We start from the raw sequence: 27,153 nt of genomic DNA on the forward strand, positions 1-27,153 counted from the left end.
TATTACTGAACTCTTACTTGCTACCCAGTACTGTACTAGGCACTGGGAAATACAACAATGAATAAGATAGTAGACAAGGTCTCCGCCCTCCTAAGGCTTAGGTTGCTGTGTATTCAAGGCAAGGAACAAATCATTTCAGAAAGTGATGGGGCTGTGACATTTTAGCTGTTGAGTAAAAACTATCCAGCTATTTAGGAAGAGGAGTGTTCCAGGCAGAGGGAATGACAAGTGCAAAGCCTTTCTTCCTTTCACCTTCATATTTGACACAGTGACAGAATTCTACCAAAATGGTTTCCACCAATTGTGCCCTCACGGCTCTGGCTCGTCGAACTTCCCCACCCCAAACTCTCAGTAGCTACAGTACCAATACTGCGAGAATCCTGACTCTCCCCGCAATCTCCTCTCCTAATCTCAGTTCCCATCGCTTCCGCCCGCAGGGGAATTGCTTGCCCTTACTTGTCATGGCGACTGTCCAGTTTTGTGCCAGGAACCTCGCGAGGGTTGCTGGGATTGGGATTTTCCCCTCCCACGTGCTCCGGACTGGCGCTAAAAGTTTTGAGCTCTTCAAAAGTCCAGAGCTACCATCCTGGCCGCAGGTAGTAGCTGGGGTCCGGGGCCACCTGGCGTCCAGCCTCGGAGCGTGCATCCCAGGACGGTGACACGCTCCCCTGAGCTTCGGGTAAGCTCTTGACTGAGCCTCATGTGTCCTCTGTGAGTCACGGGCTCTCGGCTCCGTGTATTTTCAGCTCGCGGGAATAGAGGGGGCTGGGGGCTGGGGGCGGGGCATTGGGGACTTAGCGATTCTGGGGGGGAATGCAAGCTTGGCTAACGGCACCAACAGAGGAATGCAATATTGGGAGGCCCGAGTGTAGATGATGGGGATGTTAGGACCAACCGAACTCCAAGCTGAACACTTGGGCGGGGGAGTGGGGCTTTGGGGAAACTTGAGCCGGCCTAAGGGGTTCTTTCAACCACCACCACCCCATCCCAGGGTGTGGGGGATTCCGAAATAAGACGCAGAAAGCATCAAGGTCTGAGACTTTCGGATCTCGGAACTTTGGGGATTCGTGGCTCGGGATTTTAGAGCGTTTGGCATCCCAGTGGAACCTCGGGCTCCATTCCGAAGTGGTTATTCGGGGTGATCCGGGAAGGCCAAGCTGCTATGGTCCCATAACTTCCGGATCTTTGTCCTTCCTGGAGTGATCTTTCCAAATGGCCCGTGGCTCCGCTAGAAGGAGAAAATCCGGTTAAAGACTGTCAGTCGTGGAAGTGGGACGTGCTAAATGAGAGATTTGCCCGCGAAGCCCGGCAGAACTAACTCAGCCTGAGAGGCCCGGGAGTCCTGTTATTGTTTGACTCTACATTTACATTTCTGCCACTTGTAGGAGCATTTCCGGTTTCTTTTTTCGGAACAGACCACTATTCACCCTATGTGAGGGAAGTAGAAAGAGAAAAGGTCTTTTAGACTAGTTCCTATTGCTTGCGGAGGGAGGTTGCTAACCCCCTTTACTTTTTTTTCTTTTTTTTTTCCCCTCCTGGACTACTTAGCTACCGCTTTTGGAAAGGAAAAGGTATTCGTTTTCATGCAAACCTCAATCCCTCCCCCCTCTTTGAATGGTGTGCTCCATCCCGGTCGACTGCTAACCAGGCGGACGCTACCATTGCGTGGGATGGTTTGGTTTTTTTTCTTTTAAGTGTCTGAGGGCAGACCCTGGGTATTTTCGAGAATGGGTACATCTGAGCATTAAACGATAAAAGAGTGTAACGATGGGTCGTTTGTTTGTGGCGGAGAAACGATTTCTTCTGTATTCGGCTTTGGGCTGAGCCATTCCCATTTCGGACGCAGAGTGAACGTCTTGAAGCGGATGGGGCGGGGCTTGGAGAGGGGCGGGGCCCGAGGTCTTCTGTGCAGCTCTCCAGTCCCGGCTAGTTCTGGCCTGCGGGAGGCGGCGGACCCCGCGCGAAGTCGGACCCGTATCCATTTTTCCCGCATTTTCATCGTTTAGGGCGCGGTCACCTACCACGCACCTGCTACGAACCAGACACTGTGCGCTGTACTTGCGTGCTTTTTTCTAAATTAGGGGTAGCATTTACACCCGCCGCCTATCAAAATACAAGTTTCTCTTGCTTCTTCCCTGTCTTTGACTCCCCACTTTTATTTTGATTTGTGTCACCATGGATTATTTTTGCCTGTTGGAGAACTTCTTATATCTGTGAAATTCACCCATTTTATTGCATGTATCAGTGTATCCGTATTTTGCTCCTTTTTATTTTAATATATTCCTCTGAATGAATAAACCATCGATTGTTTATGCATTCTCCTTTTGATGGCCTTTGAGTTGTTTCCCATTTGAGATTATTTTGAATAAAGCTGCTATCAGCATTCTTGTACAATTACTTTTGTAGTCATGATTTTATGTTTCTTGGATAAATACTTAGGAGTGGAATTGTTGGGTCATAGAGTGAGGAGTAGATCTATATATTTTTTAAATTCTATTAAAAAGTTTTAATTATTCAAAATGGTTGTACCATTTTACACTTCCACCAGCAGGATATATCCTGTCTCAGGATTTGGTTTGTCAGTCTCTCTGATGTGGCACATCACTGTGGTTTCATTTTGCAGTTCTCTGTTAACTATGTTCAACAGTTTGCATGTGCTTATTGGCCATTTCTGTGTTATATGTGAAGAGACTGTTCAAGTCTTTTCCCCATTTTTAAAATTGGTGTATTTGCTTTTTGTGTTGTTGAGGTGTTGAAGTTATTTGTACATTCTGGATAGGAAGAGTGTATCTGTTGTCAGATACATGTATTTTCTCCTGACCTGTTGCTTGCTTGTTTGTTTAACAGCTCTTAAGAGGAGCAGAAGATTCTTTTTTCTTTTAAGTGGTTGCTGTGACCTGTTTAGGAAATCTTAGCCCAAGGTCATGAAGATATTCTCTTATAGTTTCTCATATATTTTCTTCTAGAACCTTCTAATTTTAGGTTTTACACTTAGGTCTGTGAGCCATAATTAATTACCTGATTAATTAAGAATTTTTTCATGATGTGAGGTCAAGGTTCTGTTTTATTTTTTCTTATGGATATCCAGTTGTTCTAGCTCCACTTGTTGAAATAGCCTTCCTTTCCCCACTGAATTGCTTTAATCGGAGCTCTTGGTCCACTTACATTTAATGCAATTATTGTTACATTTGGGTTTAAATCTGCTGTCTTAGTGGTATTTCCTATCCTTTGTTCTTCACTTCAAATACTTGAGGAAGGAACAAAACCAATCTCACATAAACTTTCAGAATATAGAGGAAGTAACATTGCCCAACTCATTTTATGAGGCCAGTGTAATGCTGTCAGCATATATATGCAAAAACCTGACAAACTTTAGCAAATCACACCTAGTAATATATAAAAATGATAAATATATCGTCCCCAAGTAGAGTTTATCCCTGGACTGCAACGTTGATTTAACATTCAAAAATCAATCTGTAATTTGCCACATCAACAGATTAAAGGGTAAAAATCCTATGATCAGCTTCAATAGATGCATAAAAAGCTGTTGACAGTATGCAACACCTGTTTGTGATTTTAAAAGAAAAACCAACCTCCCAGCAAACTAGGAGAGGAAACTTCCTCAGTCTGATACAGTGCACCCCCAATCAAGTTACCATCAACAACATACCTAATAGTGACAGACTAGAGTGAATGCTTTTCCTCTAAGGTAAGGATTTGACTCTGGCCTCTTCAGCATTGTAAATTAGAGGTCTTAACCGGGCAAGAGAAAGAAATAAACATAACAATTGGAAAAGAAGAAATAAAATTGCTTTATTCACAGATGGTATGATTGTGTACACAAAAAGTCCTAATAGAAAATTCATTTTCACACTATGTGGACTAATAAGTGATTGTAGCAAAGTTACAAGTTTCACAGGCAATATACATACATTGTATTTTTATATAATAGCAACCTTGAATCCAAAGTCAAAAACACGGCATACTCAGGGATAAATTTAACAGAAGATGGACAAGAGCTCCACATTGAAAACTGCAAAATACTGCTGAGAGAGTTTAGGAAGATTTAAATAACAGAGAGATGCCGTATTCATGGATTAGAACACTTATTGGTGTTAAGGTGTCTGTACTCTTCAGAATGATTTAACTCAATGATTTAAAACATTGTTTGTAGAAATTGACAAGCTGATTCCGAAATGAAGCAGTGGTACAAAGTTGGAGGTCTTAAAATACCTGATATCAAGATTACTGTAAAGATACAGTAGGACAGGGCTTCCCTGGTGGCGCAGTGGTTGAGAATCCGCCTGCCGATGCAGGGGACACGGGTTCGTGCCCCGGTCTGGGAAGATCCCACATGCCGCAGAGCGGCTGGGCCCGTGAGCCATGGCCGCTGAGCCTGTGCGTCCGGAGCCTGTGCTCCACAACGGGAGAGGCCACAACAGTGAGAGGCCCGCGTACCGCAAAAAAAAAAAAATGAATAGAGTATGGGAAAAGACATAAATATGGTAAATGATTTTCTACAAAGGCACCAAAGTGAATCAGTTGGGAAAGGAAAGTCTTTCAACAAACAGTGCTGAAACAACTGAAGCAGAAAAATGGATTTTGACATCTACCTCACACCATACACAACAGTAAATTTGACATGGTTAATAGTCCTGAACATAAAACTTTCAGAGAACACAACATCTTTGTCTTGGTAGGGGTGGGTTACAGAGCTGTATCAAAATTTGTCAAGTTTTGTGATCAAAATAGTATGATGCCCTTTCAACCTATGTAAGTTTTATCTCAAAAACATTTGTGGGGTTGTGGGGAGTGGCTAGAGGTATAGATGAGACAAAAAAGGCAGAATGTTGATTATTCTTGAAGCTGTGTGATGGGTACTTGGGATATTTTTCTGTTTACCTTTTTATATGGTTAAAATTTTCCATAATTTCTATTTATTTTTCATTTTTAGATATTTTTTTATTTTGGAAAAATACAGGTACAAAAGTAACATAACACATATCCCCACCAAATAATTTTAACACTTAACATTCTGTCTTATTTTTGTCCATATTTTAATTATACAAGTAATGTATGGATACCATCTTTTTAAATTTTTCTTTGTTAATAAAGCTAAAACCCCCTTTGACTTTACCCTCAGCACCCTAAGCATACATCCTCCTCTCCCTGAGACCATCACTATCATAGATTTTGTGAACTTTTATTCTTCTTGCCTGTCTTTCATACTTTTACATACACGTTTATAAGCAATAGTCATTATATATATTCATATTTCTATATATATGTATATATATTGTTTTGTTTTTATCCCCCTGTGCTGCCACGCAGCATGCTGGATCTTAGTTCCCCGACCAGGGATCAAACCTGTGCCCTCTGCAGTGGAAGCCCGGAATCCTAACTGCTGGACCACCAGGGAAGTCCGTCATTTTATATTTTTAAATTCCATGAACCAAATTACTGTGTTTTGCTTTTTTCTTGCAAATTGTATTTTCACCCAACATGTTTCTGAGCTGTATTGGATTACATATACAGATAATTCATTTCCCTAAACCACTGTAATGAATACACCACGTTTCATTTACCTATTTCCTATTGATGGATAGTAAGGTTGTTTCTTGTCACCTGCCATTAGGAACAACGACATGAATATTTTTGTGCAAGACTCCTTCTGTTGCCCCCTGCAACCACTTTTCTAGGGCGTCCACCTAGAAGTGGTTTTGCGGAGTAGTAAAATGTACGTGTTTTCGCTGCCTTATTTCTTCCCAGAATCAATTTTTTTTTTTTTTTGCCCAATCACATAGTTTTCAGCCAAAAATTTTTTTACATCAGACTCTGGGTGGAGCCAGAGGAGCATAATTATTTAGAGCTTGGGTGTGGCTTCAGACAGCCCAGGTTCAAATCCCTGGCCCTGCCCCTTGGGAGCTTTCTGAGCCTGGGTAATTCCTTTAACCTCAGTTCCTCTCTTCTGATGATAGCACCTACCTTACTGGCTTTTTGAGAGGATTGAGATTAGCCACTGAAAGCAGTGGATCCAGATAAGGTCTATATAAACAGCCGCCATTGTTATGATAGGCCATTGTTATGATGGCCATCAGACCTGCCCCTCCTTTTGGTTCCAGCTGAGTTTATTGCCTTCCCACCAGGGCTGCCAGTGTAAATGTTCTGCCTCGCACAACCATCATGGCCCCCTGATGCTCATACCCATGGGAAGTACCTACTGTGAAGAGGTTTCCTAGAGAAAGAAACATTGAGAATTCAGTTGTTGCCGAGGTCTGAGAGAAGGAGACCTCCTATGTCCATGGGGCTGTCTCCCCGCAGTGGGACTGAGACCTTGGCCCACCATCCCAGGACAGCCCCTCCTGGCATGTTTACTAAACAGAGTTGCCTGAAGGAGGGGAACTAGCATGAATGCAGGCAGGACCCCAAAAGCCCCACCCCCTCGCAATCACAAAGCTCTCACTCTCTAACAATAATAGAGAACAAATAAAATTGGGATAATCATATAAAGAGAAGCATTTATTGAGCTCTAAGTGCTAGGTGCTTTTCTCAACTCTTTATATTTCCCATAACAAGTGGGGCCCTATTTTAGAGCAAAGGACACTAAGGCACAGAGAGGTTAAGCAACCTCCCAAAGTTACACAGCTATTAGATGGTGAGCTTGGGATGCAGGCCTAGCCTGTCTGCCTCCAGAGCCCATGCCCTGCCACGTTTGCCATGGGAGCTTTAAGATAAGTGAGGTCATGCAGCAAATTTAAGTGACAATACAACATCAAACCAAGGGCTTTTGACTTCTGAGCCCCACCTCTGTTGACACGAGCCTCCTTTCCATAAAAGTCTCAAAGTTGTTTTGATCATCGATCCAGGGGGAACCCTGGTCCTTCCCCCCAAGGCAAATGTTTGGGGTCCCGCTGCTGTCCCCTCTTGCCTTCCTCCATGCACGTTCATAGTCCATCCCCCATCAGCTTTGGGAGTTATGATAAGAGGCCCTTTGCCAACCTCTCAGTGGGCGGACTTTCATCAGCTAAAATCTGCACCATCAGACTTAACTGATTACAAATGAGCGCTCTGCAGGTTAGTCTGTGATGAAGTAAGCCTCTTAATCCTAGACCTTCGAACAGTCATTTTTCATAAAAGCTCATTCACTCACCTGTGTGTGTTGTTGGCTGGTCACTTAACCTCTGTGAGACTTTCTCACCTGTCAAGAGGCAGGTGTGGTTATCGGGACAGATAAGGTAACCCACATGAAAGGATTTTGCACTCTAAATACACAGGAAAGCAGGTTCTGTATCAACATAAAGGTGCAGGTGAACCTTAAGGGAGATGAGAAAAGAGCTGCTTGCTTGGGGGGCGTGGTGCGGGAGGTGTTTGTCAGTGCCACTGAGACAGCGGGGGAAAAATGTACTGAACAGGAACTGTTCCAGTGGGCGTGTTTCTGAGCAAAGCTGATGATAAATTTGGCATCAAGAAAGAGGGCATGGTGCTAACAAAAGATCAAGATGAAAAAAAATTAATGACATGGGGCTGAGTGAACTGATAAGGATGATTATAATTTTTGTGACCTTCTGTTTGAATTAAAAAAAAATCCCACAAGGACTCAGAGGCAAAAGATATACAAATCAATTTTCACTGCAAAGTAAAGGAGCTGTTACAGTGGAGGATTCCTGTACTGAATGTCAATATTATGACATAGTATGACTGTGTTTCGAGTTTGGTACTTGCAATCATTGTTGCTTTTGTTGTGGTCATCCATTTACAATGCTTGGTGTCAGTCTGTTTATCTCTTGTCAAAATAAAATACAGTGTGTGTGTGTGTGAAAAAAAAAGAATTCACACATGAAAAAAAAAAGAACTATGCATAAAGTCTTACTTACTCTAAGGTTCACCTTGTACCTCTCCTGTCATACAACTCATCACTTTCCCCATCATATGCCACCAAATGCCAAAAAGAAATCTGAGTAGTCTGCGGTCATGGCACAGGTATTTCTAAAGAGATGAACACCTGTTCAAAAATCACTACTCCGAGAATAAATATACGGGGAAATGAACTGGGAACAAAAAGAAAAAAAAGAAAGAAAGAGGGCATGATGAAACCATTTGAAAGCTGGCCTGAGAGATGAGACGATGGCGGCAGGGCCATGGCCCGGACCGCAGCCACCACTCTGTCCCCCTTGTTCCCTTGACTGCTTATAACCACTCATGGCCCAGGTACGACGATTCACTTATTCACCCCAGTTATTGAGCCCAGCCAGGTGCAAGGCATTATGCTGATAACTGGTGAACAAGTCAACTTCCCTGCCCTGTGGAAGTTTATATTCCAGTAGAGCAGCGGTCCCCAGCCTTTCTGGCACCAGGGCAGCCAGTGGAGCTCAAGCACCAGAGAAAGGAGAGGGTGCTAGGAGATGAGGTCAAAGAGGTGGGCAGGGCCTGGGTCCTGAGGGAGTTGTAAGCCAGGGGTGAGGAGCCGTCCCAAGGGTGCAGGTGGGGAATGGGCGGGTCAGGGGAGGTATCTTCCCCCAGATGGAGGGAGTGGGCTGAGAGTTGCTTCAGCCTTATTACCACAAAGGAGGGCAGAAATAGGTAGACACTGAGGAAGGCTTCTGGATTCAGTGGTGGGAGGGTTGGAAGTCCCTCTCTGCGTGGTGAGGAGAGGGGCAGGCCGCAGCCTGGGCTCTGGGGAAGTCCTGCCCCCGTAGCAGATCCTCACCACCCTGGCGTGGTCTGTGCACAGGGCTCCTTCTCGCCTCAGGGCGAGGTGACCCTCGGCTGGGGTATGTCTCACACTGGATCCTCTCGCCTTTCTCCCCGCAGTGGCCACACTGCCTCCCAGGGAGCTGTAATGGAGGAGTCGCAGGCAGAACTCAGCGTGGAGCCCCCTCTGAGTCAGGAGACGTTTTCAGACTTGTGGAAACTGTAAGTGGAGGTCTGGAGGGAGGGGCAGGTTCACTGCTCAGCCTCTAATAACCCTGCCCCACCCGAGTCCCCAGCCCCCTAAGTAGAGACCTGTGGGAAGCAAAAACCAGTACTGACTTTCTGCTCTTGTTTTTCAGGCTTCCTGAAAACAACCTTCTGGTAAGGACTGGGCTGCGAGAAGGGCCCAGGGGCTGCAGAGCTGGGGGCTGAAAACCTGGCCTTCTGACTCTTGTCTCTCCTGTCCACAGTCCTCTGAGCTCTCCCCAGCCGTGGATGACCTGCTGCTGTCCCCAGAAGACGTCGCAAACTGGCTGGATGAACGTCCAGATGAAGCCCCCCAAATGCCAGAGCCCCCTGCGCCAGCTGCCCCCGCCCCGGCCGCCCCAGCACCAGCCACCTCCTGGCCCCTGTCGTCCTTTGTCCCTTCCCAGAAGACCTACCCTGGCAGCTATGGGTTCCATCTAGGTTTCCTGCGTTCTGGAACAGCCAAGTCTGTAACCTGCACGGTCAGTGGCCCTGAAGGGCTGGCTTCCCTGTGACAATTCGATGCATGGCCCCTGTGCCCCAGGGTTTCTCTGTACGGAACTCTAGGGTTCCACTTCAGCCTTTGGCTTTTTGTCAGTCTTTTTACATTTTACCTAGTTAGTCTATGACCTTTGACCCCAGTCCCAAAGTTGCGTTTCCCCCCTTGACCTTGGGTTTTCATCCTTCCCATCACGTTCTCAGCATCTGTCATGAGGCCATTCTTTTATTTTTTTTTCTTCATTCTCATTCATTCTTTGGCTTTTGTAAGTAAGCTTCTGGGATATAGATGCCCGACCGTGCCATCTCTAGCTACCCTCCCCCCACAGGACATGGCTTCCAGTCGGTACTTAATGCAGTGTTTGTTCATTTGACCCCTAGGTACTTGTCCCCTGACCTTCCATTCATTCTTCCTTCTCCTCCAGTATTCCCCTGCCCTCAACAAGCTGTTTTGCCAGCTGGCCAAGACCTGCCCGGTGCAGCTGTGGGTCAGCTCACCACCCCCGCCCGGCACCCGGGTCCGTGCCATGGCCATCTATAAGAAGTCAGAGTACATGACGGAGGTTGTGAGGCGCTGTCCCCACCACGAGCGCTGCTCTGACTATAGCGACGGTGAGCAGCGGGGGGCTGTGGATGGGCAAGGCTGGTGCCCGGAGCCCCCAAACCCCTAATTCCTCCATGATTGCTCTCAGGTCTGGCCCCTCCTCAGCATCTCATCCGGGTGGAAGGGAACTTACGTGCTGAGTATTTGGACGACAGAAACACTTTCCGACACAGCGTGGTGGTGCCCTACGAGCCGCCCGAGGTCTGGTTTGGCCACTGGGGTCTCTGGGGGAAGGGGGCCAGAGGGGTTTGTCAGTGACCATCCAAGTGGGAGATGGAGGGCTTTCTCCTTCCTTGATCTCCCACAACCCGGTGAGGTGTGCGGAGCAGATGGGTTATCCCCATTCCACAGCTGAGGAAACCGAGGCTCACAAAGGCTAACAGCTTCCCTGGGGCTGCATAGCCTCACCTGGGGCCTGTGCTCTCTCCCAGGTTGGCTCTGACTGTACCACCATCCACTACAACTTCATGTGTAACAGCTCCTGCATGGGGGGCATGAACCGGCGGCCCATCCTCACCATCATCACACTGGAAGATTCCAAGTAGGGACAACACGCCGCCCTCCACGCTGGCATGCTCCTTCCTAACCTCCGCCTCTCTCTGTCCCCTGGGCTCTGCCCTTCACCACTTTCTTCCATGCTACCAGCCATCTTTTCCTCACTGCATCCCCTTGGTAGACTTCCTCTGCTGCTCCCTCCCAGTTCTCTTTTCTCCGGCTTTGGGATCTCTCTAGCCTGTGGCTTCTCAATCTTCCTGGAGCTGGACCTTAGGGTCCATGTAGGATGGGGGTGGTTGGGAGTAGGTGGGGCCTGGTTTACAGGAGAACAGGGAGGCGGGGCCCACCTTCCTTACTGCCTTCTGCTTCCCTCTTCTTACCTGGGTAGTGGTAATCTGCTGGGGCGGAACAGCTTCGAGGTGCGTGTTTGTGCCTGTCCTGGGAGAGACCGCCGCACAGAGGAAGAAAATTTCCACAAGAAGGGGCAGTCTTGCCCTGAGCCGCCCCCTGGGAGCGCTAAGCGAGGTAAGCAGGCAGGACAAGAGGAGGCAGAGAGGGTGCAGTTCTGCCCAAGATTCACTCTTTTCTCACCTTTCCTTGCCTATTTTCCAGCACTGCCTAGCAACACCAGCTCCTCTCCACCTCAAAAGAAGAAACCACTGGATGGAGAATATTTCACTCTTCAGGTACCAAGTCTGGGAGAGAGAGATGCAGGCTCTTGCCACCACTCAATGGGGGTTGGATAAGGGAAGAAAAAATATAAGTGTAGCCGATGTGAGGTTAAGCCCAGTTTCTCTAGCCATCCTGTCCCCTGTCCATGGCCTTGACTCTTGTAGTTAATATTACTGGGTTGACAGATTTAAGTTTCAAGTCTAGCAGTCCAAATGCTATTTTCTTCTTGACTGCTTTGCCTGTATTTAGGACATTTGCCATCAGGGGGCAGCGGTGCCTTGAGACAATGGCTCCTGGTTGTGCCTAACTTCAAACGCCAGCTTGTACCTTAACACACATTTTAAAGAAGACTCTTCCAAAAAGAAAATTGTTAAAGAGAGCATAAAAACGGTTTCTATGATTTTGCCTAATACTTCTTTATCCCCTTCCTTCCCTGCCACAGATCCGTGGGCGTGAACGCTTTGAGATGTTCCGAGAGCTGAATGAGGCCTTGGAGCTGAAGGATGCTCAGGCTGGAAAGGAGCCAGGGGAAAGCAGGGCTCACTCTAGGTGAGTGACCCGGCTCCCCTCCCCTGCCTTCCTGTGTTGGAAAACCATGGGATTCCATTCTAATCCTGCCTTCAAGGTAAAAGGCTGGGACCCTGCCATCGGGTCCCAGCCCTGCCCAGACATTCTTTAGTCTTCCTCTACTTTCCTGCCTCCGGGGGTCCAGGGGCATGGATATTTCTTTGCCATTTCTAACAACCCCTAGACCCTCAGAGCTAGGGTCTCAAATAGGGGACTGATAACTGTGGGAGTATAGGACACAGTGTCAGAGTTTGGGGTCAGATCCTCCGCCCTGCAAAGTACTGAGGAGTCCTGTGTGGCCTTGTTACTTCCCTTCCCAGGCTCAGTTTCCTCATTTGTCAAATGGGATAAGGGAAGACTGAGAGGTTAATACCCACAAGTACCCCAAGGTGCTCAGTCAGCATGTCTGCCATTGGTGGTGACCATTTTAACTTAAGTTCTCCTTGCTCCCACCTCAGGCCCTTCAAAGCCCAGGTCCAGGAAGAGGGACCCAGAGCTTCTTAGTCAGATGATGTCATCTCCCCTCCCCCTCTCTCCTCACAGCCACCTGAAGTCTAAGAAGGGGCAGTCTCCCTCCCGCCATAAAAAACTGATGTTCAAGAGAGAAGGGCCTGACTCAGACTGACATCTTCTGCTTCCTGTCCCCTATTGACACCCCTACCCTCGTTCCCCCCTTCCCTGCCATTTTTTGGGTCTCAGGGGCTTAAACCTCTGCTTGGGGCAGGTGTGCCTCAAAAACACCGTGGAATTCTTCCGTTTGCTTGGCCTGGGGCTCTGCTAAAGAGGTTGGCCTGCACGCGTGGTTTTTTGGGGAGGTAGCTGGGGCCTTCCAGCTTAGCTTTTAAGGTTTTTACTGTGGGGAGCATTTGAGAGAGGTAGGAAAGCGTTCCTGCGTGTGAGGAACATTTTATAACCAGCCATACTGGGTTGGAAGCCCAGTTCTCCACCATACTAGCCAGGGAAGCTATCTTAAGTTGTTGAGTTTCTCCGAACTTGATTGTCCACATTTACGAAATGCTGATAATCATACCTACCTCACGGAGTTTGTTGTGAGGGTTAATGAAATAATGTATGTCTGACCCCCAAACCATCTTTTTATTACGTGATGTCTGGGACTTAGTGCCTTTGTGGGTGCTGGTTTTGTGTCCCCCTTGGTGGATGATTTGATAGTTTCTGTGCCTGGATGGCTGGCCAAGGGGAAGGAAGTTCCAAGTCCCTCCGCTCCCGGCCCTGCCAAAGCCTATCTAATGTCTTGGCGAACCTCGGCACCCAAGGGGAAATCTCACCCTATCCCACGTCCTGGAGGATTCCATCCCTGGTGTATCTACCGAGATCTGTTTTATTTCCCCCAAATGCCCCGGCAGATTTCTTTTGTACTCTGCAGGGCACATCTGCATTTGTCACCCGCACCCCTCCTCTTCCCTTTTTATATCCCATTTTTATATTGATTTCTTATTTTACAATAAAACTTTGCTACCACCTGTGTGTCTGAGAGATCGGTGCCAGTGCGGGGTGCCTGGGGCCCACAGTGCAGGGGTGAAGAAGGGGGTGCGTTTGGGAGGCAGCCACCTGAGTCTTCAGGGAGCATGTTTGGGGGGCCCAGCGCCTGGGTTCCGGGAGGAGAACAAAGCCTGGAGACTGGGTCAGTCCGCAGGCTGCATGACAATAAGGGAAGGGGTGACTCCATTCATAACTCGGGAACCAACTGTCCCCCCTCCTCTCCTGCCAGGGCTGGCACAAGGTCTTCTGCTCCTGCTTCTAGGATTGGGCTTCTGCCCCGTCTCAGCCTCTCACCAAGGATTATGGGATTTAAATGTCTGATTTAGCAAGCCTGAGCCTCTGGGGTGGCCATCTGCTCCACGGGAAAGGGGCAGGATACCTGGGTTCCCAAGGGGAAGGAGGGCGGGTGCTAATGGATCGAGGAGAGCAGGGGGAGGCCTGCCAGCTGGGGTCCCCAGGAAGTGGGGGCGACTAAGGTGAGGGCTGGGATGTGGGACTGGGGCCTTCCCAGCATCCCCTCATCCGGGCCTCATGCCAGCCAGCTAAATGAATTGAAGCTTTAGACTCTGCCAGGAAAACCTTTCAAAGGGCTTCTTGGGGTAGGGAGGAGAGTCGAGCCTGGGGAACCCAGCACTCTCCCCAACCATTCTGTCCCTCAGTGCTGCCAGCTTCCAAGGAGGAGGGCTGGGGGCGAGCTCTCCCCATCACCCGCTGCTGCCCGAGCCAATGCTCGGAGGGATGGCCAGACAGTGGGGACGTGGCTCATCCTGCCACCCTGGGGGCGGAGAGAGGGGAGTAAGATCCAAAGGGGCTTCTGGGGCCACTGTCCTCTCAACCTGGCTTAAAGTGCCTGTGGGAGTCCCTTGGCTTACCCCGAGGATCCCAGACAGCTGTGAAGCCACCCGCCCTCCCTGGCCTCAAAACCACCTTTTTTCTTCCCTGCTGGGGAATGCCAAACACTCCCCAGGAGACCCAGAACCACCTCTTTTAGAGATCTTTAACCTTGCCATCTCTCCCCACCAGCCGGGCCCTTGGCAAACCAGAGCACTTGAAACTCATTCCATCCTCTCACTCCTGTAGACAGGTCACCTTGAAGCTCTCTTTCTGACCAGTGTCCAGGACCCCCCTATGCTCAGCATTTCTCTCGAGTGTGTCCTTAGCTCTGTTTTTATTTCTGCTGTACTACTTCAGAAAGCAGATCCATTCTGGCTCTGCCAATCCCTTTGTGAGCTGATAGATTACTGGTCTCAGAATTATTAGTCCTGGGTTTTCAGGCCAGCTCTACTAAGCTGTGTGACCTCCAATGAGTCCCTGACCTCTCTGGTCCCATTTGCTCACTTCCTCCCCTATGGTTGTGTTCATTCCTCTGACAATCTAGCCAGTAGATATTCATTGATTGTTGCTTTACTCTGTGCCCAGGACTGTTCTAGGCTGTGGGGGCCTGTGGCAGACATGGCCCCTGCCCTCAGGCTCAGAGAGCTCAAGTCCTGTCCCACTAAGATTTGGAATAATTTTAAAAACTTACCTCCTTAAAAAAAAAAAAACTTACCTCCTTGACTTCAGGAACACAGGGGTCCCCAAATCTATAACACCCAGCAGAAGTTGTATAATGAGGAAAATGTCAAGCCATAAATGTTTTCACTATTTAAAAAAAGAAAAGAAAAAGAAAGCAACCTAGCATGCATCCTAAAAATTAAAGATATAATTACTGAAAGAGAAAGCAATCTTGGTTGAAAGGATAGATTCAAAAGCAGGGCTTTAAAAAAAATACACTTTAAAAGAAAAGAAAAACTCGAGCTTAACTGAGGGAAAAAAAAAGCGAGGGCCAATTGATCCAATATTATTTAAACTATTCCAGACCATAGGAAGAGTGGAATCTCCAATTCATGTAAAATTATTGTGGTTTTATTAATATTAAAACCTGATCAAGATACTAAAAAACTAGAAGCCAAATTAACTTATAGAGATACAAGATCTCTAAGTAGTATCAGAATACATTGATGAATCAAAAGAGTATTAACACTATAACCAAGTAGGGCTTATTCCAGGAGCATAAAGTTGGTTTAACAGAGAATCTATCAACATTATTCATTACATTAACAAATTAAGGAAGAAAAATATGATCATATCAACAGATGCTGAAAGGAATTTGATTAAATTTCAGCAGCTACTCCTTTAAAAAACAAAACAAAACACTTAATTAAAATAGTAATGGAGTGGGCTTCCCTGGTGGCACAGTGGTTGAGAATCCGCCTGCCAATGCAGGGGACACAGGTTCGAGCCGTGGTCCGGGAAGATCCCACATGCTGCGGAGCAACTAAGCCCGTGTGCCACAACTACTGAGCCTGCGCTCTAGAGCCCACGAGACACAACTATTGAGCCCACATGCCACAACTACTGAAGCCCACGTGCCTAGAGCTCGTGCTCTGCAGCAAGAGAAGCCACCGCAATGAGAAGCCCGTGTACCGCAACGAAGAGTAGCCCCTGCTCGCTGCAACTAGAGAAAAGCCCACGCACAGCAACGAAGACCCAATGCAGCCAAAAATAAATAAGTAAAATAAATAAATTAAGAAAAACAAATTAAGGAAGAAAAATATCATATCAACATGCTGAAAGGAATTTGATTAAATTTCAGCAGCCACTCCTTCAAAAAAAAAAAAACCTTAATTAAAATAGTAATGGAGCGGGCTTTCCTGGTGGCACAGTGGTTAAGAATCCGCCTGCCAATGCAGGGGACACGGGTTTGAGCCCTGGACCAGGAAGATCCTACATGCTGTGGAGCAACTAAGCCCATGCGCCACAACTATTGAGCCTGTGCTCTAGAGCCCGTGAGCCACAACTACTGAGCCCGTGTGCTGCAGCTACTGAAGCCTGCACGCCTAGAGCCCATGCTCTGCAACAAGAGAATCCACCGCAATGAGAAGCCCGTACGCCGCAACAAAGAGTAGCCCCCACTCTCCACAACTAGAGAAAGCCTGTGCATAGCAACAAAGACCCAACGCAGCCAAAAATTTAGATACATTAAAAAATAATAATAATAATTTTTTTAAATAAAAGCAGTGGGAGTCCATTAAATGGTATTAAGCAGAATGTGACACGATCTGTTTTATGTTTAAAAAAAATAGTAATGGAATACTGGTATTATCCTAATGGTTAAAGACTAAGATAATTTAAACTTAAATTATGAACTATATAGGAATGCCCACTAATAATGGTTTTAGAACACTCAAGAGGATTTAAAAAAAAAAAGAAAACAAAACATTGGTTAAAAAAATAAATCTCTTTGCCTTTTTTTTTTTTTTTCCGGTACGCGGGCCTCTCACTGCTGTGGCCTCTCCCGCTGTGGAGCACAGGCTCCAGACGCGCAGGCCCAGTGGCCATGGCTCACGGGCCCAGCCACTCCGCAGCTTGCGGAATCTTCCCAGACCAGGGCACGAACCAGCGTCCCCTGCATCAGCAGGCAGACTCAACCACTGTGCCACCAGGGAAGCCCCTGTTTGCCTTTTTGATCGTATGATCATGTACCTAAAAACTAACTTCTTAGTTAATAATAGATGATGTAATTAAGAGAATTCAATAAGGCAGATGGATAGTAGATAGAAAAAAATTTTTATCTTCTTGCAAAAGCACTGAGGAAAAAAGAATGAAAAATATTCCATTCAAAATAATAACAAAAGTGGGACTTCCCTGGTAGCACAGTGTTTAAGAATCCGCCTGCCAATGCAGGGGACAGGGGTTCAATCCCTGGTCCCGGAAGATCCCACATGCCGTGGAGCAACTAAGCCCACGTGCCACAACTATTGAGCCTGCGCTCTAGAGCCTGTGAGCCACAACTACTGAGCCCATGTGCCACACCTACTGAAGCCCGTGCACCTGGAGCCCGTGCTCCGCAACAAAAGAAGCCACTGCAATGAGAAGCCTGCACACCACAACGAAGAGTAGACCTGCTTGATGCAACTAAAGAAAGCCTGCGCACAGCAATGAAGACCCAATGCAACCAAAAATAAATAAATAAATTTACTTATTTTTATAAAAAATTATAGAGAAGAATAAGTGCCCCAAAATAGCCAATAGCTGTTTTTAAAAAGGAATGGGCGGAGCCTTACTTGCCTTGCTAGATATCAGAAAACATACTATAAAACTACTGGAATCAGATCAGTATGGCTTGGTGTATGGAGTGGTAGACAAGCCAGTAATGAATCCAGAAGTAGATCTCAGCATACAGCAAAATGTATTATACAACCAAAGTTGGCATTTCAATTCAATGGGGGTAAATTAAGGATATTTTTTAAATGAAGCGGACACAACTAAAAAATAAAATTAAACCAGACTCCTCATTCACACCACACACAAAAAGAAACAAAAATAGACCAAATATGGGAATTCCTTGTGGTCCAGTGGTTAGGACTCCGTGCTTCCACCGCAGGGGGCCCGGGTTTGATCCCTGGTCAGGGAAGATCCTGCAAGCCGAGAGGCACGGCCAAAAATAAATAAAGTCAGTTTAATTTTTTAAAAAATAGGCCAAATGAATTAAGGTGAATGTAAAAATTGAAATAAAATCCTGTCAAAAAAATTTACAAAACGAGTATACACTACTGACTGGAAACCCAGAAAGTGCAAAAGAACAACTAAAGCACATTTGACTATATGAAAAACTAACCAGGAATTCCCTGGCGGTCCAGTGGTTAGGACTTTGCGCTTACACTGTCGAGGGCCTGAGTTCAATCCCTGCTCGGGAGAACTAAGATTCCACAAGCCAGGAGGTGTGGCCAAAAAAAAAAACAAAAACAAAACCGGAAAAGAAACCACTTTTCTTTTTTTTTTTTTGCGGTACGCGGGCCTCTCACTTTTGTGGCCTCTCCCGTTGCAGAGCACAGGCTCCGGACGCACAGGCTCAGCGGCCATGCATGGCTCACGGGCCCAGCCGCTCCGCGGCATGTGGGATCTTCCCGGACCGGGGCACGAACCCGTGTCCCCTGCATCGGCAGGCGGACTCTCAACCACTGCGCCACCAGGGAAGCCCAGAAACCACTTTTAACAGTAAAAGAAACCACAAACTCAAGAGGCAAACAATCGATTGGGGGAAATTCTATAATGCATAAAACAGTTTATATCTACAACTGTCAAGGAGCTCTAACAAATTAACAAGGGAAGAACGACCCAACAGAAAAAAATATTATGCAGCCATTAAAAAAAAAGAATTAGAGGTCTACCAGGCCAGGTGAAACTGAGTGAACACAGTGAGATGCACAGAATTGTGTATAATATGATCTAATTTTGGTGTAACAATGACCAAAACCCAGCAATCCCTCTGTGTGTGTGTGTGTGTATACTATGCATTCATGATAAAACTGTGTATATATGTGTATGCATAAGTAATAAAGTTATTTTCCAAGGCAAATATTGAGGAACTCATTGCAAACAAAAACAAATAAGCCCCAAGAAAATAAAAATTAGCTATAAAGCCATCCACAAATACCACAATCAACACTGTGGTATAAACTCATCCATCCTTTTTTTCTATGCTTGTGTGTGTACTTTTTTTATGCACAAAACTGGGCTCCTACGGTTCATATTGTTTTGAGATCTGTTTCTTCTGATCAATTTTCCTCACCCGTCTCTGGGCATTTGCTGATGCTAGTCTCTCCCCCTAAAACCACCACATCCTTTAAGCCCTTCGAAGCCCCCACAGGGAGTGGGTGACCACTCTGAATTTTGTCCTCACCAGCTTTCTCCCCTTCCTGGAAATACATTTAGGTCTACCTGGTTTGAGAGTTTCTCGTGTGCTCCTCCCCTCTCCTGTTAAACTGGGGAGCTCCTTGGGGGCAGGAACTCGCCTCTTTCATAAGTGTGTCTTCCTGGTGCCTAGAATGCACATAGTAGGCACTTTGTAAGTATTGCTGTAGAAAAGGATGTAGGCTTCTTGCCTGTCTTGTATTGAGTGATCTCAAGATAGTATACGTGATGGAGCAATCTAGGAGGTAGACACTTGGACACTGGTTGGAAGAGATCAAAACTGGGGAGGGGGCCCCCAAGGGCTGGGTAACTCCTGGGTCACCCAAATCCACCCCCACGCCCTTACCAGGGCTCTTCCAAATGCTCAGAAAGGAACAACCTGTACACAGGGCTCCCTGTATGATATATATTTATATATATAATTGCTCTCATTTTATTGTACTTTATCCTCTTTTTACAGTAGATCTGACACAGGCATTAAATAACTGCAGAGAGAGACCACTGGGGTGAGGGGAGTGCAGGAAAACATGGGGACCCAAAGGGAAGAGACTCAGATCCAGTGAGAGAAAAACAGGGGAGAGAGTCCATCTGTGGGTGGGGTGTGGAAGCTGCAGCATCAAAAAAAAAGGAAGTCAGAGGTGAGGAAGTGAAGGACGTGGGAAAAGAAAGAGTTAAAATGCCTCTATAACTCAAGATCACAGGCAGTCCCTCATTTAACATTCTATGGGCACTATGGGGTTGTTTAAGAAGGCAAAGGGGTCTGAAGGAGACGGAGCCAAGAAATTCAGAGCCTTAGATGGAGGAGGTATTTGCAATTTTCAGGCTGGCATGCAGAGAAAAGGGAAGGAGTTAGTGATTAGTTGATAACTTGCTAAGAGCAGCCAGAGGGAGAATGGCGGGGGCATATCTGGGCCCAGAGGAAGGAGGTGGAATAGTCCCATAGCCAGCTGACGTTTCCAAGGTGGCCACTGGGGACCTAGCCAAAATGGCTGCCCCTCCCCCAGGGCGCCTGGGAAGTGGAACTTGCAGGATATTCTGGGAAAGCGAACAGGGGGAAGGGAGCCATCAGCAAAAACAAAGTGGACATTCAGCCTAGGTCAACCCCGCCCCTCTGAGTGCCTAGTTGGGTGACAGGAGGGACCAGAAGAGAATTTTCAAGAACCAACATGGACTTCTCCTTCAGACCCTCATTCCCAGCTCACGTAGTCAACGTGGGGTGAGAAGCCAGATGTGCCAGGAAAGAGGGAAAAGGCCACAGAGCCACCTTGTCCTCAATTACAAACAGTCTCCCTTTCAGTGGAGGGAATGGGGATGGAGAAGTGGGCAAAGACCGGCCAGAGGAGCCAGACAAGTCAAAAGCCACTGAGACAGCGACTGCTGTAGACAGGCAGAAGGTGTGGAAAACAGAGGAAGGTGACAGCAGCTGAGCTGGAATGGAGGGATAGAGGGCCACACTGGTGACCACTCTAATGTACAGAAATATTAAACCCCTATGCTGTGCACCTGGAATTAACGTAGTGGTGTAAGTCAATCCTCCTTCAATTTAAAAAACAGAATTGAGCGCCACCTTAGTGTGTGGAAGTAAGGGGTGAAATGAAATGTGTGTATAGGTGGGTGGGTGGGCATTTTCTATAGCTCTCAGGGGATAAGAGGGCAGGACAGGTGGGGAGCTGTGAGGACACCCCACTCACAGCTACACCAGGACTAGAAAGGCTCCCAACTCCTCTGTGACCGTCTTGGGGTCCCATCTCCCTGTCTCTGACTGAGCTAGGGTGGGAAGAAGATGGTGGAAAATGTGGGTAGCCAGGGAATCACGACAGACATCAGGCCAGGTTCAGAAGTAAAGGAAAAGGGACTCAGACAAGCCAGAGCTCTGTTATAAAAAATACCTTTGGGGTGGGTGAGGGAGGGATCAGGCAGGGTCAGGGATATTCCAGAAGCATCCGTAGGAAAGAGGTGGGGGCGGGAGGAAGGGGCCTCAGGTTTTGTTGATGCGAAGTTTGAAGGCCACGCGCCCAGCAAACTTGTCGCGCTCGTCGTCAGTGGCGATGTTGGCGGCGTTGACGCGGCACTCCACGTTCACCTCCACGTTGGGAGTCACATTCAGGAACTTCACGGCCACCAGGGGCTGCGTGTAGTTCACCTGGGCCAGAGGAGGAGAGCGAGGCTCCAGGCCCGCGGCAACTCGGCCTCCTCCCCAGGGCCCCGCTCCCCTGCAGGCGCCAGCACCCGGCCTCCCACGGGACTTACGTGGAACTTCTTGCCGTAGTAGGGGAAGTACATGAGGTCGATGTTGCCGTTCGCAGGGAACATGACGAAGTTGCCGAGATTCTCAGCATCTTCATCTCGCTGTGGGGGGCGCAGGAGGGTGGGGGAGAGCATGTGAGGGAACCCAGACGCTCGCCGGACTTCCCTTTGTTCCTCCTTGACCCCCAAATTATTCTGTCTCATATCCGTATCCCTTGAGCGCGGAGGCTGGTGTGTTTGCGTGTGCACAGGAGCGGGTGTCCCATCTCTTCCATCAAACTGGGAAGGCCTCCAGGACGCTAATGAGCCTGAAGCCTCCTACTGCCCTCCCACCCCAAATTCTTACCCCATCCTCAGGAATCGGTTTCTGGAGCGGAGCCAAGAGAGAACAGATAAATGAGTAAGGGCTCAGTAGGGAACAAGGAGGGGGATGAATGAAGAGGGGCAGGAAGTTCCTAGAGAGGACAGAGGTGGGGGGAGCAGGGTTCCAAGGACAACTTAGTGGTGGCAGGTGGTGCCTCCAGATCAGCAGCTACCAGATACCTAAAGATAACTGAGGGATAGGAGAGACATGGGATGGAGAGCAGAAGACATGGTCAGGGAATAGAGGAGAACATGGAAGGGTTAGGGAGAGAAGCCAGAAGCAGGGCTTTGGGTGGAGTCAGGAAGGGGGTGTCTATCCACACAAAAGAGCAGACTTCTGCATCCTAGAGAGAAGCAAGAGGGGTGGCAGCCCCTTGGCGTTTGAGCCATACTGGAGCCCACTCTTACCCCCTTGTCCCTAGAGTGATGGAGCCTCTGGGAGCAAAGAAGATAGGGAGAGATGAGTGAATGACATGGAAACCATGAAGGACAAACAGGTGCACAACGCCCGACAAACTCACCTTCCCCACACAGGTAACATTCATGCTCTGGTTTGCTCCTGCGTAGAAGTTGATGACCTGGAGTGGGGAGAGTCAGTCGTGAGGGTTAAAGAAAGAAGTTGTCAAAGACACAAGTATCCAGCCTTCCAACCACGATCTCAGCCTCCAATGGCCCCATTTCTCTTGTTCTCTCAGCCATTCAAATGTCTAAAAATCTCCCCGAAGCCCAAGAGCCCCAGCAAAAGAAAGCAACTGCCAGCAGATGGTAGCCCCAGCTCCCTCCTCCGTTTCCCCTGGGAACTAAGGTCATGAGTACCCGGTTCATCTTGATGAAGACACAGGGCTGTCCTGTGCTGTAACCATAGTGGGTGGGGTCCCCAATGCCAGAGCAGTCGCCCAGCTGGGTCCGGTTGAACTGGCAGGCACGTTTCGGGTAGTTGAGAACTCCGTTATCTGGTTGTTCGTAATAGCGCCCAGGGAGGCAGACATCATTCTTTTGGGCTTGGATGGAGTCATTGTAAGCTACGGGGTGGGGAGGGGGGGGAGAGTCACAGGCCTCATGTTCTGCTCCCAGGGTCCCCAGTCCCCTGCCCCGAGATCCTGCACAGCCACATCACCAGCCCCATACTCACGCTCCAGGAATTTGTTGAGCTTCTGAACATGCTGGTCCCAGCTTTCAGTGTCACTGACATTGACAATGACATCTAGGTTCTCAGTCTTAGGGCGAATCATCAAGCCTAGTCAACAAAGGCGAGAGTGAGGGGTATATATAAGATGAGGGATCACACACAGAAGGAAAAAGATGGACATAGAGAACATCAGGGTGAGGGACAGGTGAAGATCCGAGATCGTCTTCCCGGGAGGGAGATCTCCTGTGAACATCTGCCACCTCCCCAGATCACAGAGCTCTCAGCTGTGGGAAATGGGAAGGCAGACTTCAAGAATTCCCCAGGGCTTCCCTGGTGGCTCAGTGGTTAAGAATCCTCCTGCCGGGGCCTCCCTGGTGGCGCAGTGGTTGAGAGTCCGCCTGCCGATGCAGGGGATACGGGTTCGTGCCCCGGTCTGGGAGGATCCCATATGCCGCGGAGCGGCTGGGCCCGTGAGCCATGGCCGCTGGGCCTGCGCATCCGGAGCCTGCGCATCCGGAGCCTGTGCTCTGCAACGGGGGAGGCCACAACAGTGAGAGGCCCGCATACCACAAAAAAAAAAAAAAAAAAAAAAGAATCCTCCTGCCAATGCAGGGGACATGGGTTCAAGCCCTGGTCCGGGAAGATCCCACATGCCGCAGAGCAACTAAGCCCGTGCGCCACAACTACCGAGCCTGCGCTCTAGAGCCTGCGAGCCACAACTACTGAGCCCGTGTGCCACAACTACTGAAGCCCACAAGCCTAGAGCCCGTGTCCCACAACAAGAGAAGCCACCGCAATGAGAAGCCCGCACACCACAATGAAGAGTAGCCCCCACTCGCCACAACTAGAGAAAGCCTGCTTGGGCAATGAAGACTCAAAGCAGCCAAAAATAAAATAAATAATTAAAAAAAAAAAAGAACTCCCCAGCACATGGTGACTGGATCATCAGAACCAAACCTCTGAGAAGAGCTGACAGCCTGTGAGTTCCTTTTGGATACCTGGGGGCACAAGAGCAGTTAGAGTGGCTGGTGGGGGAGCCTCATCACTCACCCGGTGTGGCCAGTCGGTCCTGGTACTTGGGGGTATGGTCAGAGACCGTCTGCAGCATCACCCACATGGTGAGGGTGAACATGGCGGTGAGGAAGCCATAGAAGACGAGGTAGAAGAGGAGGATAAAGGCTAAGGAGGAGGAAACAGGGTCAGCAGGTTCCAGGTCTCCCTCGATGACCTGACCTATCCCCACACACCCCTCTCCCACTCAGAGGTTCTGCACAGGAATGGATCGCAGAGCCTTGGGAAGCCTTCCCCTGGAAGCAGAAGGAGACAAGCTGAAAAACGGCAGTTGTGTCTGGCTTCCAGCCATGACTCCCAACCCTTCCTGGTCCCACAGCACAGTGAAGCCTGACCTTGTGGAAGCCACAAGAGACCTAAACTCTTGTTGCTGGCACAACTCATAGTATAGGCCGCAGTCATTTTGCCACAAATTACGTTCTCAACTCCTCAACCTTCGTGGCCCTGAAAAGGCACAACATCTGATACCACTGTATCGGTACTCCTGCTTGAAGCTGTCTAGCACAATGACTTTCAAGCTGGCATTGGCCCCAATTCACAGCCAAACTCTTACCCCATCCCTCAGGGCGTGGATGCCCACACTCAAATAGCAAAGTCTCTCTCTCAGAGCCCCACAAAAGCCAAACCTTGAATGAGGCTCCTGCCAAGCTACAAAGTCTCTCAGAGACAGCTGTCCAGAACCTTCAACAGTCACCTACCCCCCAATTCATACACAGCACCCAGGGCAGAGGCAGGAGTAAACGTAGACCTCCAATAGCCTTTCAGGCATAGAGCTGGTCCTTGGTGGATGTGACACGTCACTCCGTCGCTCCTCAGCCTAGTGTGAGTACCTGCTGTTTCCACCACCCCAGACCCCCAGTCCTTCCATCTCAGAAGACACTTCACTCAAGAAGCCTTCTCAGATTCTCCCAAGCACTCGTGGATCCCTCCAGTCCCAGGGAGTGGACTTCAAATTTCCTGCAGCAAGGACTGCATCGGACCCACCTCAAGTGCCCCAAGTGGCTGGGCTAATGGGGACCGCGTTCAATTAGTGTGGATGAACTGTAAGCTGTGTCACACAATGTCTCCTGTGCTTCGACATCCCTCGATTCTCCCTTTCGGAAGAATTCCACCCCTCACTGGCCCCTATGCCCAGCACGGGACCCTCAACCAGACGCAACTCCCTCCACGCCTCCCCAGTGGTGCCAAGGTATGGGTGGGGAAGGAGCCAAGCCCCGTAAGCCCACAGACACACTGGGCCAGATGATGTACATGTCTCACCACTAGTGACCACTCCCTCCGCCTGCGACATCTGAGCCGAACACCCAGCCCCGAAAACCTCCCAATGTCACCCCGGCGCAACAGCCCCCCGCCCGCCAAGCAGTCACAGAAGGCTCCAAAACACCCGGTAGTAGGACACAGACAACTTCCGCTGTGAAGAACCCCCTCCAACACACTCCCCACCTCTCCAAGGCCCGCCCGCTCATGAACGTTCCCAGGGTCCAAGGGGTGGGCTCGAGCTAAAAATAGACGGGGCTGGCTAGCTAGTTAGAGTCAGAGGGAGGGAAGGGTCTCTCTTCTGGGGAAGGGCGGTGACTGTGCGGGGCTGACCGGCCCCCGACAGCGAGCGCGAGCGCCGCGGCGCGGACACGCGCTCAGAGCCCGCGACCCCCCGAGCGAGGGGGCTCCGCGGGGGGCGGGAAGGCGGCAGTGACCTACTTTCTCCGCCTCCGCAGCGGCCAGCCAGGGAGATTAGACCGGCGATTCGGCGCCCTCCCAGCCCAGAGCCCGGCAGGGGGGCCGGACGTCGGGGACCCGGGAAGGGAGCTGGGGCTGCGCCGGCGGGACCTCGTGTCCCCGGGGCGTCGCCCGGAGGACCCCCAACCCCTCGCGCGGCCGGCCCCGCATACCCCAGCTGGTCCCGGTGCGGCCCATGAACTGGTGCGTCCTCGGGTTCCACACGAACTCCTTCCACTCCTCAACCACCTGCCCGCAGCTCTTCTTCTCTTTCTGAATGACCATCTTGACGGCGGGGGGCGAGTCCCGCGCGGGGCGGGGGGCTACGGAGAAGCCGGGGTGCGGCGCGTGAAGCCCCCTCACGCACCAGAACGCGCGGGAAGCAAAGGCAGCGGGGGCGAGGGAGACCCCCCTCAGATATGCAGCTGCTGCAAATTCCGGGGCGCAGGGCCACACGTTGCGGGGTGCTGGCTGCGCGGCGTAGGATGCACAGAACCTAGCCCCCCCCGCAATGAAAAGGGGGGTTGTCCGAGCAGGGGAGGATAAAAAGGGGAAGGGGTGCGAACGCAGCTTCACCTTCCAAACCTCCCAGAAGCAAAACGAAAAGGGATGCAAAAATAGACGGCTGCAAAACCCGAGAGAAGGGCATAAAAAAATCGGGGTGCAAAGAGGCAGGGAGAGGTGGGGGAGGGGGCCGCCCCGAAATCCGAGATGCAAAGAGGCTGTGGAGGGGGGTCGGGTGACCGTTCAAGGCTCTTCTGCCGATCGGAGACCGCCACACCAGCGGTGGCTCGGCCGCGGAGGTGGGGTGGGGTGGGGACGCGCAGTTGTGGGGAACAGGCAGGGATAGGGGTCCCCCGGGCGGAGGCTCCGCTCTTCAGCAGTGCGGGGCCGGCAGCCGCGGCGCGCAGTCTATATACTCCGCGGCTCCGGGGGTGCCCGCCCCCTTTCCACCCCCCCAGAGGCCCCGCCTCCTCGCTGCTGGCCTGGGCGACTTCATGCATATGCAAATTTGGAGAAAGGGATTGGGCCCGCCCCCCTGACGCCTCTTCAGGACATAGAGGTCTCTCCCTTACCCACACCCCAGGTACTGGACTAGATCTGGGTGAGTGGAGAGGATAGAGGGCGTGTCCGGGCGGAGTAGAGGGAAAGATAACCCCCGAGAGACACAGAAGACAGAGAGGAAAGCAGATATATGCTGAGGTGGGGGCCCCATCTCAGGCAGGGAGTTAGAAAGAGACTAAGATCCAGGAGACGGGGCAGAATGTGAGACGAATAGAGAAGGAGCCAGAGATCAAGAAAAACAGATCGAAGAGACCAGCTGAGGTACTACACCAGCCAGGCTGGAAGCTAGAACAATCCTCAAAGAGATCAATAGAGGCCACCACAGGAGGGAAATTCCCCTTATGGGAACTGCTACCAATCCCCCTCCTTCTCCAGTCCCACTGCCGCTTCTCCCACCACCTGGTTCTCCCCAAGCCTGGGGGCTTCCCTGCCTTCCCACCACATCCCTCATGAAACCCTTCCAGGGACTTCACTGGTGGCGCAGTGGTTAAGACACTGCGCTCCCAATGCTGGGGGCCCTGGTTCCATCCCCGGTCAGGGAACTAGATCCCAC

At 49.6% G+C, this 27,153-nt stretch overlaps 2 protein-coding genes across 2 annotated transcripts; one reads left to right on the forward strand and one right to left on the reverse strand.

The window, feature by feature from the left end:
• The first annotated feature begins 525 nt into the window (after window positions 1–525).
• Window positions 526–13,252, forward strand: TP53 (tumor protein p53). The gene is made up of 11 exons (XM_060081214.1): window positions 526–679; window positions 8,812–8,913; window positions 9,051–9,072; window positions 9,162–9,419; window positions 9,861–10,047; window positions 10,128–10,240; window positions 10,471–10,580; window positions 10,923–11,059; window positions 11,147–11,220; window positions 11,649–11,755; window positions 12,317–13,252. Exons 2-11 carry the CDS (start codon window positions 8,840–8,842, stop codon window positions 12,396–12,398), a joined length of 1,164 nt encoding a protein of 387 aa, XP_059937197.1. The 5' UTR covers window positions 526–679; window positions 8,812–8,839; the 3' UTR covers window positions 12,399–13,252.
• A 7,735-nt stretch (window positions 13,253–20,987) lies between these two features.
• Window positions 20,988–25,820, reverse strand: ATP1B2 (ATPase Na+/K+ transporting subunit beta 2). Its single transcript, XM_060081998.1, has 7 exons — window positions 25,709–25,820; window positions 23,799–23,927; window positions 22,752–22,856; window positions 22,436–22,641; window positions 22,141–22,197; window positions 21,260–21,358; window positions 20,988–21,152 (listed from the first exon to the last, which is right to left on the reverse strand). Exons 1-7 carry the CDS (start codon window positions 25,818–25,820, stop codon window positions 20,988–20,990), a joined length of 873 nt encoding a protein of 290 aa, XP_059937981.1.
• Between the last annotated feature and the right edge of the window lie 1,333 nt (window positions 25,821–27,153).

The sequence above is a fragment of the Mesoplodon densirostris genome, chromosome 18 (genome assembly GCF_025265405.1).
Source record: "Mesoplodon densirostris isolate mMesDen1 chromosome 18, mMesDen1 primary haplotype, whole genome shotgun sequence".
NCBI classification, from domain to species: Eukaryota; Metazoa; Chordata; class Mammalia; order Artiodactyla; family Ziphiidae; genus Mesoplodon; species Mesoplodon densirostris.

Bases quoted from the DNA above. Each gene is read 5' to 3' on its own strand.
- TP53 (XM_060081214.1), top strand. From the start codon at position 8,840: ATGGAGGAGTCGCAGGCAGAACTCAGCGTGGAGCCCCCTCTGAGTCAG. The intron at 10,048-10,127 runs GTGAGCAGCGGG...GATTGCTCTCAG, and splicing joins CTGCTCTGACTATAGCGACG to GTCTGGCCCCTCCTCAGCAT. The intron at 11,060-11,146 runs GTAAGCAGGCAG...CCTATTTTCCAG, and splicing joins CCCTGGGAGCGCTAAGCGAG to CACTGCCTAGCAACACCAGC.
- ATP1B2 (XM_060081998.1), bottom strand. From the start codon at position 25,820: ATGGTCATTCAGAAAGAGAAGAAGAGCTGCGGGCAGGTGGTTGAGGAG. The intron at 22,857-23,798 runs GTGAGTGATGAG...TTTGTTGACTAG, and splicing joins GGACCGACTGGCCACACCGG to GCTTGATGATTCGCCCTAAG. The intron at 22,642-22,751 runs GTGAGTATGGGG...CCCACCCCGTAG, and splicing joins GCTCAACAAATTCCTGGAGC to CTTACAATGACTCCATCCAA.